Genomic DNA, 19,096 nt, shown 5'->3' with positions numbered 1-19,096 from the left:
TGATAATAAACAAATACCAATACCAATAGAGAAAAACAGCATAGAAACATGTTCTATAACCCATCGAGTTTGCTCTAACCATCAAACACTCATTTCCCTGAATTACTGCACATTCTCATCAACTCCCCTAGATCTGACCTTTCAACTTTGCACTCTGGGCAATATACAGTGAGCACTTAACCTACTAACTATATATCTTGGGAGGTGGGGGAAAACCAGAGCACCCAGAGGAAACGCTCACGGTCACAGGAAGAATGTGTAATCTCTACAATGAAGGCACATGAAGTTCATATGGACAGCATCTCTACTAGCTAGATCACTGTGTCACCCCTAATTTCAAGCTTGTCTTTGAATGACAGTATGTAGCAGAATACTCCACAGTATAACCACCTACCATGTAAACAAATTCATCTAGAAACACAAACATTAGTCTAGATTTCTAGTTTCTGCAATTTTTTCTCATCTTAGTCTAGAAATCTCAGCCACAAACCTAGACTGCAACAAGAGCCACTGATGAATAGTTCTTGAAGTTCTGTCCATTAGGTTTCAACTTATCCTTGAACCAGATAGAGAAAACGAGCTCAATTAATGTTGAGCAACTGCTCTATCATCTTATTGCTCTGTCATTGTAGGGGAAAGGAGATGATGGCAGAGAATTAATCTGACCAAACCCACGGGACAGCAAAGAGTTTGTTTCCTGAATACTTTTGGATGTATCTTATGGATTTTGAGCTGCTGATCATGAAAATCGCCATGAAATTTCCTTATCATGCACTATTGTTTTGAAATTCCCTGTAATTCACAATTCATATCAGCATAACTGATGCCAAGATTAAAGAAGGCATTCTTTGTTGGTTCACAGATCTAACAGGTCATCAACGACAGACAATTTGAAGAACTTCTAGTGAAACTAGAGTAAATTGTATAGAAGGCATTCAAGGATGTTGTTGAAAAATTTCTTGGCAACTACAGATCACCAAACTATGAACAGTTATTTGACAACATGCTTCAAGCATCCAAAAACATGAAGTGCAACATGTCACTACAGGTTCATTTTCTGCATTCCCATTTAGATTTCTTCCCTGTAAATCTGGGCACTGTCAGGGACAGGCTTGGTGAAAGTTTCCACCAGGACATTATGGTCATGGAGAAACGGTATCAGGGCAACTGGAATCCATCAGTGCTGGCTGAATATTGTTGGACACTTAAGCGAGAAGCCTCAGTCAATGAGTACAAATGAAAATCATACACAAAACATTTTTTAGCTTAGTTGACTGTTGCAAAGTGTTAGTACCATCATGCAATTAAATGCATTATATTCAATAAAAGTTAATTTCTTGTTTCTCCAAACTCCTACGTGATACAAGTAGTCAAAAATTATATTTGTATTCATCTTCAAGCGGTCTATCATAAACAAAAAAATATTCAGAGGAAGGAACAGTTTCGAAAACTTCGAGATCTTGTGTCCGTCCTTCATTTTCGGATATGATGTTTAAGTAACAGTTGGTGTCTGATTTTTTTTGCTGTTTGGGGACAATATTCTGAGACATTCATAGGACTTAGTATTACATATACTGCCTTATTCAGGCTGTGACTAATGGGATTTCCACTGAAATGCTGAATTTTGTGTTGTGTTCTTTATACGTACCGTGGGTTATTCATAAAGACATATATTCTGGAACATAATTAGAACTTTTATTTAACAGAAAACAGCAACCACGTCTAACATACAAGCTTCTCTATCACTCTGTCAGTTCTGCGCATGCTCATAACTCTGCTCGATCACGTTCTTACACGTGACACGTGATATCACCACATCTTCCTTTCCTTAAAAAGAAAACAATTAGGAACATTAATCACAACGAATACATAATTTAACATGTCTCTATCAGTCTCTCTGGGGGTTTACGAACACGAGTAGACCTTCTAAGTGATTCACACAGTTCTTGTGTTTTGTTGTTATTTTCATGTTTTGTCTGGTCTGCATCAGTTAATGAAAACTCTGAAGTTGGCTCTTTCTTGAGGTCTTTGAGAAGAAATTGCAATTCATTCATTAACTGTGAAATCTCTTTTTTATGCTGAGACTTCATCATTTCAATAAAACTTCTTAATTCCTTCACTTGTGCTTTCACATCTTCAATTGGATCCTAATTCTTGTCACTCTTTGGCTTCAGATCAGTATTGTACTGTACCGGCAAGTTTGGTTTTGGTGGCAATGCTTTGTCAGATGCTGGTAAGAAAGGGATGGGTCTGGGAGCTTTCTTTATGACTTCTTTTATTTTTGCCATACTAGAATCAAATTCTGTTCTCTCGCTCTCTTTCATCAAGTCACTGTATTCTGACTCTGTATCACTGTCCCGGACTAAAATTCTTTTAACCAAATTCAATCTCTCACAGGCAGGTAAACCCAATATTCTTAGGCACAACCACAAATGAAAGTGTGTGCACCATACTTTTGTGTGATACTTTTGCCACGCATGTTCCTTTAACTGGAATATCTGCACCTGAATACCTGGTCACCTTTATATTTGTCTGATGTAACTTTGGTCTTGGCTTTAATGCATTAAACTCAGATTCTGCAAGAACATTTACTTGCGCTCCAGTATCCAATTTAAACAGAATAATGTTTTGGTTCACTTGCAATAGCATAGTCCAGTCATTCTTACTTTGTTTGTTTTCACAAATCATGTCTATATAAAACTCCTCACATTCATTTTTAAGCACTGTATTTACGTGTTTTATTTCCTTTCTACTTCTGCAACAGCGTGAAAAATGATTAATCTTACCACAGTTGTTGCACAGATTCCGATACATTGGACACATTTTAGGTTGGTGCTGCTGCCAACAGCGATCACAAAGTTTTTTTCTTTCAAACAACGTCTTGCTCTCTGTCGGTTTCGTAGTCACTTCACTATTTTTTCTAACATGTCCGCGGTTATTCACAACGTGTACGCTGCAGTTCTCAATAAAAAGCTCTTTAGCCTGAGACTTTACGGTTTCCGAAGCTTTGCAGAGAATCAAAGCTTTTTCCAAATTTACGTCTGGCTCTTCTTTCTCTCAGAGCATTATCCAGAATGCTGCAAACAATTCTTTCTTTAACGAGAGAGTCCATCAGCTCTGCAAACCTGCATGTTTTACTGTGGTTTCTCAATTCCATAACAAATTGATCAATCGTCTTTCTGCTTGCATGTAAAGAATTTGTACCGTTCTTAAGTCACATTGCGCTTCGGTATACAAAACCCTTCAAGTTTGTTGATTATCGCTTTTAGATTCAAATTATCTCCATTCTCAAAAGTAAAATGGTTATATACCTCAATTGCGTCAACCCCAATCACGTGGAGTACAATTGCAGCTTTCGTTTTCTCAGTTTTATTATTTGCTCCGATCGCCGATAAATAAATTTCAAAACGTTGTTTAAATCTTTTCCAGTTTTCAGCTACATTTCCACTCAGCTGAAGCATCGATGGGGGTTGCAAAACTTCCATTCTTAAAGCTGTTAGCAAACAACGAAAAAGTTTGCGCTCCTTTTTCCCCGATTATCTTCGCTTCTCCCGTGTTAGCGAAATGAATTATTCTTCTAGATCGACTTCTGACAGCATGTTATGTTCTATATACATACTGTGGGTTACTCATAAAGACACATATTCTGGAAGAACATAACTAGGACTTTTATTTAACAGCAAACAGAAACCACGTCTAACATACAAGCTCCTCGATCATTCTGACAGTTCTGCGCATGCTCATAACTCCATCCAATCATGTTCTTACACATGACATGTGATATCACCACATTTTGTAATGAATTGATCTGTAAAATAGTATGAAAGAGAAGCCTTTCACTGTGTCTTGGTACACGTGACAGTAGTAAATCATACCAATACCAATACTTCAGTTTGCTATGACTGGCTTTTCTGACTATTGCTTGATACATTTTGCTTTAAGAAATGTATCTATTATCTCCTTGAATGTAGTTAATGACTTGGACTTCTGTGGTGAAAAATTCTATGTGTTCACTACCACATGAATGAAGAAATTTTTCTTAGTTCTTCGTTCTAACACTCCATCCTGGTGTGTGTGAACCCTGGATTTGGACTTCACAGTCTTAAGGTAACTTTTCTCCTGTATCTGTCTGTCTAATCCTGTTAGAATTTTACAAGTTTCAATGAGATTCCCTCTCATTTCTCTATACTCCAATGAATATAGGACTAACTCATATCATCTCTCCTCATCCAGGAGTCCAACCATCTAGGAAGTGTCTAGTAATTTTTTGTTGCATTCCCATCATGTCAATAACATGACAAAAACTCAGCACAATCCTTTGAAGGGCTCCCACCAAAGCTTATATTCACTCCCACAAATGCCCTCTCAGATATCTTAGCAAACAAAAGATCCAGTGAAAAGGAGAAACTGAAGAAATGTGTGTTGTAACAAAATAGTGCTTTGGAAGATAATGGGCTAAAGGCTAACAAAATCCCTCTCCCTAATAACCTACAAACTAGAGAGGGAAGGAAAGAAGGAAGAAAGGAAGGAAGAAAGACAGCTTTTTTGCTTGCTCTACATTCTCCCTATACTCTTTATTTCACCCTGTTGTTACTATCATACTTATTCTTGGTTACTTTCTGCTGCTTTCCAATGTTTTCAGATGGACATCCTATAGGGCAGGAGTTTAGAACAATGAGGGGTGATCTTGCAGCAGAGTATGTAATTCTTTAAATGGTTGCTGGAAGACTGGTTCCAGGACCTGAAAGGTCTCTAACTGACTACCTGTTCAGAATTTTAATATATGAACAAGAAGATTTAGTAGCAGCTTAGAGATTAAACTGACAGCATGTCAGGAGGCACATCCAACCAATTAATTTATGCATTGTAGGTAGCAGATCCCTCCTCCTTCCTTCATTTATAATGGGAAACACCACTTCTAGATCAACATCCACATAAGATTAGTACACAGAAATAGATTTATGCTTTCAGTTTAATGAAGTTATTAATTTTTATTTGATTAGCCTGGAAGTTGGCTCAAGTTAGCACCTCATTCAGTTGACCTGAGTATAAAATGGCAAAACGGTTATATTTGAGGGCTAACAAAAGTATCTGTCCTTTCTCACCAGTGATTTAAACATAAAAATGTGCAATTTTTTCTAAACAGTTTGTATTTTGTTATAAAATCGTGTTAATTGGTTTCAAAACAGATTCATGTTAATCTAAGGTATCTAAATAAAGTTTGAAAGTGTAGCAATTGCAAAACTAAAACCTGGAAATGAGAGTCATTCTGCAGGTTGAGATCATCAACATACTCACATGTATTCCTTGGGAATTACACCTTTCCCTCTTGAATGTGGCCATGTTATGATCTGTATTACTGTTGGTAAGAATTGAAACCACATCTGCATTTTCTAAAAGCTGTAAGTTATATGTGCAGAGAGATTATGTTTTTGCATAGAAGAGAAAATCACTTTGGATTGTCTACTTTGACTGTCATTTATAAGAAATGATGATTCCCCTTATGATCTAGAAGCAATTATCAGTAGAAAAGGGTTATTGATTGGGTTGAGAATGGGATATTCTCATTTCTACTGAAGTCCATCAGTTTCTGTACTGTTACACTATTGGAAATTATCAGTCTCCTCATAATAAAACTAGGCTGCTTTCGATTACTGGACTCAATATAACAATAACTATTAAACTGGGGTTCTCCTTCTTCTCTCCTTCCACTTGAACATTCAATAGACTGATCTCCATAAAGATATTTTAACATGAGAGGCTCCCCTTGCTATTTCCTTTCACCATTCCAAAGGGATTATTCTCTCCAACTTACCAGGTCCACTCTTCTAACTCTATCAACATCCCCTCCCCTTACTTTGCTCTTTACAACATCTTTCCACGGTGTTGCAAGAGGTGCAGTATCTTCCATTTTATATAAATCTTTCCTATCACTCGGGAACCCAAACATTCCTTAAATGAAATAGTGACTTGTATGCAGTTAGTGTGTTGCTTTTGTTTCTCGCAATGTCAAAACCAAACGTAAGAGCTTTTCAGGTAAAAATTTGCGGAATAGCCCCATTCAGTTCATTGGGGTGAAAATGAGCTTCCACCGTCAATTTAACTTTCCGTCTCCTCCCAGTTTGAGCGTCATTCATTTGGTTTTCTACACTGTTTCAACAAAGCTGGATATCAGCTGAATGAATAAGAGGTCACCCTTGTGGACTCAACACTAAATTCAGCAATTTTAGATAATCATCCATTCTGGTCTTGTGATTCAGATTCAGATTTGCAGCTTTCAGGTTTAATTTTCTTTCTTTCTTCCAGTATGTCAGTTTCACCTCCCAAAGATATGCAGGTGTGTTGGTTAATTAGCCAATGTAGTGTTCCCCTGATGCGTTTATGAGTAGTAGGATTTGGAGGAGTGGTGTGTGGGTAAGATTTGATGGAAATATGGGTAGTGTTACTGATAATGCATGCTTGGTCCTGAAGAAAGGTCTCAGCCTGAAAAGTCGACTATCTATTCATCTCCTAAGGTGCTGCCTGACCTATTGAATTCCTCCAGCATTTTGTGTGAAATGCGCACTTCATTTGTTGTCAGAGACTCAGTGAGCCAAAAGATCCATTTCTGTTCTATGACATTGGTTGGAGAATCCTTCTTTAGTTGGAGGACAAGGGGTTGAATGGTTATCAGTAGAAATCCAAATCCATTTCTCCATTACAAAGCCATGGAGATTGAGTCCTTAACAGTAGCTTCTCTTACAGCTGACTCACGGAAATATGGCTGAAATCTCAATGTGTGGGTGCAAATAGACAACACCAGTTATAAACATGTCTGAGTTCTTCTGTCCTCCATTTTATTTTCATTATTTAAATGCAGCTTACAGTGGATTGCATATATTCCATTCACACCAATAATTATCAATGGCAAAACAATGAGCTGTGAAGAACTGCTCACCACCGTGATGAGCACTGCTTTGTGGAATGCACTGCAGAATTCAAACTAAATCTGTGCTGTTGGAAGAGATATTAATCTTAGTATTGATTAAATTCAATGGAATGTTTGCAATCTACTCGAAACTTGCACAAGCTGGTCTTTCTTTGGAGAAAAAACACAGCAATAATGTGATAACAACAGTGATTGAAACTGAGTCATTGAATTGAAACAATAGAACCTATGAAACTTGAACGTGTTATCTATTACTGCTAAGATGTAATAAACAGATGGGCAACTTAATGACTTGCTAATTAAAAGAAACAAACCACCAGCGCCTGTCGCAATTCATCAGAGCAGCACAAAAAATCAAGCTGAAGCTGAATGTTAGTGAAACATGAAGCATAAATAGATTCTCTCAATGCTTTGAGATACAAAAATAACATGCTTTAATTATATCATAAATTTAAAGCACTTTAGACTGTAATACAAGCCTGTACGCTCATTGCCCTGTGTTACCAAACAGCATTAAAGTTATACTGGGCAATAATAATGGGCTATAGAATAATGACATATACTCGTCAAGCAGTGTGAACATCTGGTTATAGTCCATGCTGCTGAAAGCAAATGAGTGATAGTGACCATGAAGGTCTTGAACAGGCCAAGTATTTGCACCGATCTTTAGTGATAAGCAATTTCTACAGCGGATTTTTTTTAAAATAGAAAATGTTAATTCATCTTATTGTCACTCTGCAGTTAACAATGAATTGAAAGGGAAGCATTTGCCACAATATACAGCCAGTGGAAACTGGTAAAGATGAGGCAATCTTTGGTCAATCAAATAACAATCCAGTGGTTCTGGAATGTAATTGTCCAAGTCCCCAAACTTAAGGCATAATTGCACCAGAGAAAAGGGTAATAGCAGATCTTTTTACACAACCTACATTGCGCACAACATGCTAGGTAATTCTAAAGTTTAAAAGTTAATTTCTGACATTATGTAATTAAAAAAAATTATTGAAGGAACAAACTAAAGGATTACTGCAAGTACTTTGTTAATAGACTGATGCTAATCACTGACATTTTAAAAATTAAATATATTAATAATGCGTAAACTTTGTAAGCTGTAATAAACACTGTTCCTGGAATAGCTCCATGTTTTTTCCAACGAATGATCCCTCAGACCTTTCCCTCAAACCTTTCCCTCAAAAGCATGCTCTTGGGTTATCCAATTTCCTCAGATGGTCTAACCAGCACAATCAAATCATTTTGCACAGCGTTGCCACACTAGTTCAATGTGACATTTAACCGTCATTTGATATAGAGAATGCAGCATACGCAGTGCAAAGGAAAGCAGCTTAACCTCGCCTTGGTGTGCACAATTTGTCCATAATTCTGTACCATACTATGTTTGCAAGCCTTATGCATGTTACCATTTTATCATCTTGATGGCGCATTGAGTTATTCTTTACTCTTTTTGTTGGTCTGATGAAGGTAGTAACAGATTTTCCTATGTTTGCCACAAAGGTTAGAGATGGTGTGGATTGTGTGGAAGATTGTTGTAGGTTACAATGGGATACAGAGAGGATGCAGAGCTGGGTGGAGAAGTGGCAGATGGAGTTTAATCCCGAAAATGTGAGGTGATACACTTTGGAAGATTGAACTTGAGGGTGGGGGATAAAGCAAAGTGGAGGAGCAGAGGGATATTAGGATCCAAGTACATAAATCTCTCAAAGTCGCTGTGCAAACTAATATTGTGGTTAAGAAGATTTATGATATTTAGGCCTTCATTAGTCAGGGGATTGAGTTCAAAAGTCATAAGGTTATGTTGCAGCTCATAAAAGTCTGGTTGCACCACACTTGAAATATTAGTTCAATTCTCATTGCTTCATTATAGGAAGGATGTGAAAACATTACAGAGAGTGCTGAAGAGTTTTACCAGGATGCTGCCTGGATTAGAGACCATGTCTTATGAGGAAAGGTTGAGTGGGCTAGAGCTTTTCTCTTTGGAGCAAAAGTAGATGAAAGGTGACTTGATCGAGAAATATTAGATAAAAAGAGACATGATAGAGTGGGCAGACAGAGCCTTTTTCTCAGTGCAGCAATAGCTAAAACCAGAGGATATATTAGCGGGAGATGTCTGAGATCGTTTTTATTTTACACAAAAATGACGTCCTGAAACTGTTGTAGGCAAAATATTATGTATATAGTTGACCTTCAAGCCCTGAGTCCACACTAAAACTTAAGTTGGACATGACTTGCCAGTTATTGCAGATCTGATATAGTGACCCCTGTGATAGCTTTTCCTGCAATACCTAATACCAAGATATCTCTGTAACAAACAAGAAAATGTTGGAGGAACTCAGCAGGTCTGGCAGCATCTATGAATGGAATTAATAAACAGTCAAAGTTTTAGGCCAAGATCCTTCATCAGGACTGGCTTCATCAGAGACCCTTCATCAGATACCTCTGCAGTTATGTCCTTTATTTCTATGCAAAGGATAATGTTTCCATCACTACATCTTGTATTGTGCAGAAAACTGTTTCACTGGAATACATTAACTCCTTTAGGCGTAGACAATGAAAGTGGACCAACAGTCCGACATAGATCTTCTAAGGTGGGTTCCCCATCGTACTCTAGCAAAACTTTCAGAGTTGGCATTTGGTTCAGGAGTTCACTAGTAATTTTTTTTGTTATGAGTATGCTGTTCAACTAAACTGGGCAACAAATAATGACTTCTTTACTGACTGATTTGAGAGGGGCCCCTTGTTGACAGCATGGGCTAGAATTTTCATCATATCATTGTATATTATGAAAAATAATTCTAGTAATTCTAAATTATTTACCATGTTAAAGAAGAAACTGTCTGAGCTTGTCGAGAATTAAATAGGAACCTGAGACAATATCTTTCCACAATTGAATTTTAACTGCCATGGGCTAAAATCCCTCCAATGTGTTTTAGAAGGAATTATTATTTTGATATCTTCTGATGCTGCTTGCTGCTGCTTGTGCATGGGAGGAGGAGGGGGTTGAGGCTTTGGGGTTCTTATGTTTTTTCTGTCGGTCATTCTTTGGGTCTTACTTTTTCTGAGGATGTTGGCTGAGAGTAAGAATTTCAGGTTGCATATTGTATACGTACTTAGATACTAAATGGAACCATTGAACTATTGAAAGTGCAGATAAACTCAATCATTTTCTACATTTATTTAGCACATGCAGTGTTTGCTTCACAGTATCACCTGGGTTTGATTCTGACTCCCGGTACTATATGTGTGATAAAATTTGCCCATTTTCCCTGCATTTCCCTGGGTGCTCAGTTCCCTCCCAAATACTACGGGCAAGTTGACTAATTGACTTCCGTGAGCCACAGCTAGTGTACAAAGAAAAAATAGGAATAGAGTTAATGGACATGCAAGTGAGAATAGGTCATGTGGAATTGGAAGTATGTGGGGGAATGGGGCTAGTAGGAATGCTCAGAGATCCAGCAGAGACACAGGGGTCGGGGGGGGGGGGTCCCTCTAAGGCTTTCCTTCTGTGTCATGACACATATAGAATCAAAATGCAGCTGCATGATTGAACTGAATGACATCAGATAAAGGAATTTATGGTAGCATCAGAATTAACAATAACATATTAATTAATAATTAATTTTACTGTTAGAAATGTGTGGCTTCATTTATAAAACCCTGAATAATTGATTGCTGTATTCATACAGGTATTACTTTTCTTAACCATGTTTTACTTATTTATATTATGCTATTAAAGTCATTTAGATTTCTGGCAACCTGCATCAACAGCTTTTATTTTAAATGTTACATTAACATAGGAAAATATATCGTGGAGCTTAATAGGAGAGTAATCAGTCAAATACTGACACTGAAGAAGCAGCTATAATGGTAATAATTCAACTGTTTTCAATAAAGAAGCAAGTTTTACAGAAGGTTTAAAAGCAGGAGAGATATTGAAATTATGAGCTCAATCCTCATGATAAGAGCTGTTACGTACCATGTAACACTTTTGGAAACAGTACGTGTGGAATCTAACAATCTTTACAAAGGTCAGAAACCTTGCCCAAAGACAGGGGCCTTCAACTAGAGAGCACAGGTTGAAAGTGAGAGGGGAGAAATTTAAAGGCAGGCTGAGAGTTAGGTTTTTCATACCGGTGTTGATGGTTATGTGGGACGAACTGCCAGAAGAGGCAGTGAAGACAGATACAATTTCAACATTTAACAGGCATTTAGACATGGACTTGAATAGGAAAGGTGCTGAGCATACAGGCCTAATGTAGGTAAATTAATTAGTACAGAAGGGCCTATTTCGGCATTGTCTACTGCTACGATTCTATGTTTCAATAAAGATCTTTTAATGTACTGTAAATTCTTTCTTTGTAAAAGCATATGTATTCATAAATATTAATTCTTATAGGGTGAATTACTGAAAATGACTTCTGAATGAAATATAAGAAAGAGAAAATCTGCAGATATGTGTTGCTCTAAACAAAATGTATGTCATATTGGAATACACTAATCAGTGTTTTCCTTGCAATTCAAAATATCGAGAACCTTTCTTATATTGTACAATGACTTTGCACTTTGTTAAGACTCTTGACAAAGGTCTGTAAATGAACACTGATAATGAAATTTTCTAATGGGATTTAATTCATCTTTGAGGATGAACAGTTATGTGGGTAACACAATATTTGATGAAATAAGTGCAATAGATCACAGTCAATTTGTGCTAAATATAATTTGCAGCTAAATTTTTGCAAATATTAGCATTGTCAGTGGAGTCAGAGGCATAAAATTAACCTCATGACTTAAATTTCCAGAAAGAAAGAGGAAATCACAAAACAAACTTCAATAAATATCTGGAGACATTATTGGTGGTATTAAAAACATAATTCTCTAACACTTAACAGAGTTTTAATAAGTTTTCTTCTTTATATTTTAGAATCTCACTTATCCTGTTGTGTTATTCTATAGAAGCTCACAGCCTCTGGCATCTTAGTTATACATTAAATGTATCTGGATGTGGTGGTTATCTCCTGCATCTTTCCTAAGTAGAAAACTGTGGAAAAATAAATAATCTATTGAACTTAGTAACCTATTTTAGTTATGGGAACTAAATAGTTCCAATCTCCTAATGGAAACAAGTGTCAATATTAAGATTTCATCTATTGGACCTTTGTTATTTTAGTACTTTACCTCACTGCAGCTATCTGTTTAACCTCATGTACTCACCAATCAGATCTGACTAAAGCACTGAAGACAAATTAAAGTTGTAGTCATCCTATGACAAACTACTTCACCTTCCTGCACCAATGAACCCTCTACCCCCTCCCCCACGCCTCCCCCAAGTATCTTTCCATCTCCTACAACATTCACCCAGCAGTCTTATATTGTATGTAAAGGTAGCTAAAAGGCTGAGTTGAAGTAAGTCATCTTAGGTCCCAAAGATCTGCCTGAGAAGAACAGGTTTGCTGTTATATGTCACCTAAAATGGCCAACTATAACCCTAAAAATATCTGTACGGACAATGAAGGCATTTTCAAATGTGATCATTATTATTTTGTTGGAAAAGCAACTACCAGTTTGCAATAGCAACTCCCGATAAATAATAAGATAATGACCTCAGTCTGTTCTGAGTGAAGAAGACTGTGCAGTATGCATTTTCCAGGTCACTCCTCTACTCAACCTTGAATAGGGCAGAAGGGATCCTCATTATTCTTCTCAGAGTAGGTGGGCCATTGATGTAAACTCCCCCACCCCACCCCGCATGGCAGCACGTACAAGAGTGAAATTTTACATCAGCTTTGATTTTGTACTGGAGTTGCTTGAGTTGGACGTGACCTTCTGACTCAGAGACCATAGTGCAATCATTGATATCTAGGTGATACATTAAACCCCCGAACAAGGCAATGGTTAGCTTGAGGTTGGGGGAAATCAAACCCATGAGACTTCCTGTCCTTGATCAGATGGTTAGAAACCAATTGTGCAGATATGACAGTGGGGTGGCTGTGAGATACACTTGCAAATCTCCCAACAACTTGCTTAATGAAACCACTGGTCATCCAGACACAAATTAAATACACAGACCTAATTAGTTAAATGAATAAGTGATATCTGCACAATTATTTTCATGCAGCAATAAACCACGAGTCGATAAAACCGAATCAGAGATTATGGTCTGGTAATTTTAGTGCACATGAAATGTAAGCTAGATGGCAGGTTAATGAAGTGAAACAGAAAAGAGATTGCACATTTTTAGGATTCATTATCGTTCTGCCCAGGAAGTAGCCTGACTCTGGCCAACTTGACAGTAGGTCAGAAGGATTTAATTTGCTCCACATTTCTACTCCTCTCAGCTCAAACAGAAGTGAATCAAAGTTCCATGAACATGAATTAATTTCTGTGGGCCCCAGGGGACTTCCAGTGAGCTGATATTCACTACCTGGTATAATGGATAAAGTGGGCCCACTCTATTCATCTGTACCTTAAAAAAACTGTAACCTGTCTCCTGCAACTGACTCCAATGCAGGATTTGCAATTTAAATCACCTACACAATCAAGTATTAGCAAACCTGGAAACTGTATTAGCTGACTCTGAGATACAGCAACATACCACAGAATGTCCCACCTGTCTTTTTCTAGGAAAAAAAATGGCATTGGTGGTTGAAAATTAGTCTTCATTAATAAAGAGGAACAGCCCATTGACTGACAATATTAAAAACTTTAGGTAGTGTCAGCTTCTGGCTATAAGACCATGAAACATAGGAGCAGAATAAGGTAATTCAGCCCATCAAGTCTACTCTGCCATTCCATCTAGCTGATTCAAATATCTCTCAACTCCATTCTCCTGCCTTCTCCTCATAACATTTGACACCCTTATTAATTAAGAATCTATCAACCTTCACAGCCATCTGTGATGATAAATTCCACAGTTCACCATCCACAAGCTAAAGAAATTCCTCCTTATCTCTGTTCCAAAGGGATTCCTTTGAATTCTGAGCTTGTGCCCTCCAGTCCTAGACTCACCCACTATAGGAAACATCCTGTCCCTGTCTACTCTGTTTAGGCCTTTCGACATTCACATGGTTTCAATGAGATCTCCCTACTCCTTTGTGCTCACCTGTGCTATGCACACCTTTCTTAGTTGTTTGTGAAAGTGCATGGACATAAGGATAGTTGGCGGCAAATACTCTCACAAGCACTTAAAATTACCAATCAAAGACAAAGAAGACATAAGAGACTGCAGATGCTGAAATCTGGAGCAACAAAATATTGGCTGGAGGAACTCATGGGGTCAGGCAGCATCTGAGGGAAGAAAGGAATTATAAAAAGTTTCAGGTCTAAAACTTGCAAAAATTCTTTCCCTCCAACATATGTTTTTCGGGCCACAGAACTCCCCCAGCAGATTGTTTGTTGCTCCAACCAAAGACATATTCCTTCTCCCTGGTATATTAAAGCAAATTTTACTTCAAAGACCAGAGACAGACTGAAAAGAAGAACAGTTATATAAATAAGCAGATAGAAGAATCTGCTGGAGCCCTAGGATAAGAACAATTTGACTAAATATTCGTACACACCAAACAATAATACTCTAATCTGCTTCAGAATGTCTTTTCAAATTAGAAGTATCTAGTTAGAAATGGATTATAAGGTTAAAGGTTAACCCACACGCTTTCATAGCAAAATATAAGGACAGAAAATTATGCCATTTGTATCTGTACTGGTGTGGACAGGGGAATTGTCTTCTTGAAAGATGATTTTCGATTTATTTGTCTCGGTAATAAGATCAGACAATGGACTTGGGTGTATAATATTGGTTATGTATGTATCACCTGTTGACTTTGTTTAAATTCTCATTTTATGTGTTTGCGAACCAGAAGAGAAAACCTTTCAAGCATTGTTTTCAAGAAGTAGCAACTCTTGAAAAGACAATAGAACATTTTCTTATCTACTGGCCATAAAATTAGTAACAGATATGAAATGCTAGTTTGTTATATTTGTCTTGGATTAGGAGTTGAACAGCAAACTAATAATTATGTGCTGTATCTCTGAACAAGATGATAATTTTTCACCTTTTAGTATCTGGCTCCAGGATGGTCACTGGACATCACAACAAGATATTTATTTTTCAAATGTAATAGAAACATTAGGTACAATGTGGACTTGCCAATTGCATTAATTATTAAATGGGGGAGGGGGTTCTTACAGAAACAGTAAAAATTTAAAAAAACTAAGATAGAGACAAGGAAATTGTTTCCACTGGTAAATGAGAGGAGAACGAGAAGATTTGGGGGAATAGATTTAGGACTGAGATGACAAAAAAATGCTGTGCCCAGGGAGTGGTGAATCTTTGGAACTCAGCCATAATAATGTGCTTTGAAAATTTGGTTATGGCTAGAATTAATTACCTCCTGAGCAAGGATCCAGACCTCCAACTGCTCACGATTAGTGAATGGAAAGAGGGGACTGAGTATAACATATCTAAGTTTGATGATGACACTAAATTGAATGGAAAAACAAATTGTTTAGATGATGTAGGGAGTCTGCAGAGAGATATAGATAGGTTAAGTGAATAGGCAAGGGTCTGACAGATGGGGTTCAATCTTGGTAGGTGCAAGGTCAACCGTAGTGGAATAAAAATAGAAGATCAGGTTGTTTATAAATGGTGAAAGACTGAAGCATGTTGTTGGGCAGAGAAACCTGGGAGTGCTTGTGAATGAATTGCCAAAGATTGGTTTGCAGGTGCGACAGGTTATGTTGGTCATTGCTAGAGGGATTGAATTTAACAGCAAAGAGGTTGTGAAGGGTACTGCTGAGGCCACATCTGGAGGCAAGATATACTGGCTTTGGAGGCAGTGCAGTGGAGGTTCAGCAGGTTGATTCCGGAAATAAGGTGGTCAGCCTGTGAGGAAAGATTGAGTATAGTCCCAGGTAACCCATCGATATTCAGAAGAATGAGAGGGGGTTTCATAGAAACAGATAAAATCATGAAAGGGGTAGATAAGATAGAGGCAGGAAAGTTGTTTTCACAGGTAAGTGAGACGAGAACTAGGGGACATAGTTTCAAGATTTGTGGGAATAGACTTAGGATGGAGATGAGGAGAAACTGCTTTTCCCAGAAGAGGTAGAGACTATCTCATTAAATATGTGTAAGACTTTGTGAGATAAATTTTTGCACAGTAGGGGAATTAAGAGTTATGAGGATAAGGCAGGAAGGTGAAACTGAGTCCATGGCAAAATCAACCATGAAATTATTGGACGGCAGAACTGTTTTTGAGGGTCAGATGGCCTAATCCTGTTCCTATTTCTTATGTTCCCATGTTTTTAAATGATAGCAATGTTATTTATTAGACACATTTAAAAAAATCTGTTATCTATCTCCCTTTTAGGATTTTCAAACACAAACTATATTTGATTATTTGTAACATCAATTAGCCCATAGGTTTCACAGATGGTGTGAAGAAACTGTAATTATTAATTCAATGTTTCAGCTCTGCTGAGGTGACGTATTTGTAAAAGTCAAAAAGAATGCAGCTGTGTTGTACACAATAACATTTTATATTTCACATTTCCAGCTACTGTTGCATACCTTCCCTTAAATGTGATCTGCAGTTTATAAAGAAAATCACCTTAAACCGAAAAGATACAAAAGTTTGAACTATCACTGTGTTTGATTTCTTCATGGAAGAATCTTTTATTTCTGGGTGTATTTTACTACCCTTCTGATCACGAATACAATGACTATAAATCAACAGAATTACAAGCGAGTAGAAAAATATTACATTCATGTCTAACAGCTGCTCATTGTCATTCTATACTAAGTACTCCGAATCCAGTACTTTAAGTTACAAGGTGTTGTCAAAGTGGCTTTATTTAACCACGGTCAGTGAATCTGTTTTGCTTGTTAAATCTGGAGAAATGAAACTATTTCAATGTGAACTATCATCTGCAACGTCTCAGGTTTGCCTTCGTGTTATCATCTGTGATTCATTTCACATTCGAGGAAGTTTTGGTGATACAGCAACATGATTGCTAGAAACTGCTGCTAGCATGATGTGGTGATTGGGAATTTTCAACTCTACGTTTTATTATGATATCTGAGCAGGCAGAGCCTTGCCCTAGCTCTGTTTTCCAGCTGACAAGCACGTCAGGACTAAAATCAAAGTTAGCATAATTTCAGCAAAGCAAAACAAAAGGTATTAAACACAACTGGCATGAAGTCACATGGTTTGGCCGAAGAACTTGCCTGTCCAGAAATATTCAGGCAGAAATGCAGCTTTCTCCTATTGGATGACTCGAGACGACTGCAAACTATGAAATCAATTATATGCCAGTAAGTGATCATGAATAATATCATAAAGATTTAACAAATCAATATATTACAGCTTAGCTTGTTGGAAAAAAATACTCTTTAAACATTTATTAGAATTTTACATATTTTTTGTCTGTATTTATTTTGCCTGGACTTTTTTCCCAAATTAGCTTCAGAAGAGTTACAATGAATAATGTAAACCCTTAGTTAAAAGTAAGTTATGCAGACATTCAGTTGAATGCTGTTTATCCACTGAATAACAATATTCAGATGTCATAAATTCACAGTACAGACCCCGTAGAGACTTCAACAAAACAGATTTACATTATATTCAAGCCAGGTACGTATATGTATGCATTTTACACATCTAAACAAAACACTTTCCACACGAATAACGCCAACTCGTAAAGCTGGATCATGTACTGTATAATTGCTATAATAATTGCCCTCCTTCTTACCATGCAGCCATTTTAAAGAAGTTTTCTTTGCAAGTAGATTTTAAGTGGTATAACAAACTATCGTTCCTCATCAGTAATATTTTAATTATTTGGTTTTACTGATTCATAGCCCATGATAATGGAAAATAATAAAAGACTAGAAGACAGTATTCAAGGGTAGTAATAGCTTGAGAATCGATTTGTATGGCTATGCCCAAGAAAATAACCTAAAATAATTCTTATTGTGTCTATATTTCCTATTTGCTGTCAAATACGCATCTAACAGGTGACAGACAGATGACAGAAAAGCTGGTTTTATTACACAGATGACTGTATTGTTACCCATACATATGAAACAAAACTGATTCATACACCTCAGATTTCTTTCTCATTTTCTCAGGCACGAAAGGAAGAAAATATACTAGAGCAAGGTATGGGAAAATCACTGTGGGGAAAAAGTTGTCTCAGTTAAATTTTCCCTGCATTAATTAGCAAGACAAAACTCTGTGATCTAACACTGGGATTCAGAGTAATTCAATTCTTTAAACAACAGCTATATGTTCACTGTAAAGTTTGCTACATCATCTTCCCAAATAAACACAGCAAATCTGAGACAAGATGTCCCTTACCTTCAACAGTTGCTTCCAGCAGACCAAACTGTTCCAACACCTTAACAAATAACACAATCACCACTAAAACTGCTATCATCTCAAGCCCTTCCAAGTTCATGGTGATCAGGTCATTGTCTCACTGGTGCTGCTAAGAATTTTTTTTTCAGCTGGGCTCTGTTTGTGTGGCCATCAAACTATGTTAAAGCCACAGTTCAGAGAGTGAACGCATCCTGTATATACCAAGACAGACCAGGAGTGGCAGACAGATAACTCAGGCCTGCCAAGATTATCTACTCCTTCGTTATCTCTGTAACACAGAAAAAAACAGCTGTGCATGAATAAACACATGGATCACCTAAAGATTTAGGAGGTCATTCACTAAAGCGTCCTGGAACGACTGTGGAGCAGCTGTGATAGGTAGACTTCTGGGGTTTCACATCTTTTTTATGCCAATGCTGCTGGGTGGCATTGTTGTGGATTATCAGTTGCCTTGGTAACAGGAAAGAGCAATTGAGTGTGGATTCACATTGGATGCCGAGTAAAAATAAGATTCAAATATCCAAAGAAAAGTGAGCAGGAATACAGTGACAACATAGAGAAGCTTTTAATGCATTCATTTTCCAATAATTGTGAGCATTGCATTTCTGCACCTTTAAAGAGATTTTGTTTTAACAGCTAAAGCTTACTTTTCTGGAATATCCGATTGTCATTTATATCCAACCATGTGAAATCCAGTTGAATGCTACTGCATCTAGATTTTGAAAGGTAAATGCATCACAAGAAATGTTATTTAATTCATTAATTGTAAATTATA

At 37.2% G+C, this 19,096-nt stretch overlaps 1 protein-coding gene across 2 annotated transcripts in view; it reads right to left on the bottom strand.

Annotated features, from left to right (window-relative positions):
• LOC140194628 (Kv channel-interacting protein 4) overlaps positions 1-18,738 on the bottom strand; it is a 303,526-nt gene extending 284,788 nt beyond the window's left edge. The window contains exon 1 of one of the 2 annotated variants that reach the window (XM_072251874.1): positions 18,638-18,738. Coding sequence is in view for 1 of the 2 variants with exons in the window: in XM_072251873.1 (XP_072107974.1) it covers positions 18,301-18,400 (100 nt within the window). In the remaining variant the exon portion in view is untranslated. Of the gene's footprint in view, positions 1-18,300; positions 18,616-18,637 lie in introns of those variants that run through there. The other variant, XM_072251873.1, reaches the window with a different exon arrangement.
• Positions 18,739-19,096: the final 358 nt, after the last annotated feature.

The sequence above is a fragment of the Mobula birostris genome, chromosome 3 (assembly GCF_030028105.1).
Source record: "Mobula birostris isolate sMobBir1 chromosome 3, sMobBir1.hap1, whole genome shotgun sequence".
Taxonomy (NCBI): domain Eukaryota; kingdom Metazoa; phylum Chordata; class Chondrichthyes; order Myliobatiformes; family Myliobatidae; genus Mobula; species Mobula birostris.
This window is presented reverse-complemented; position numbering and strand designations above follow the sequence as displayed.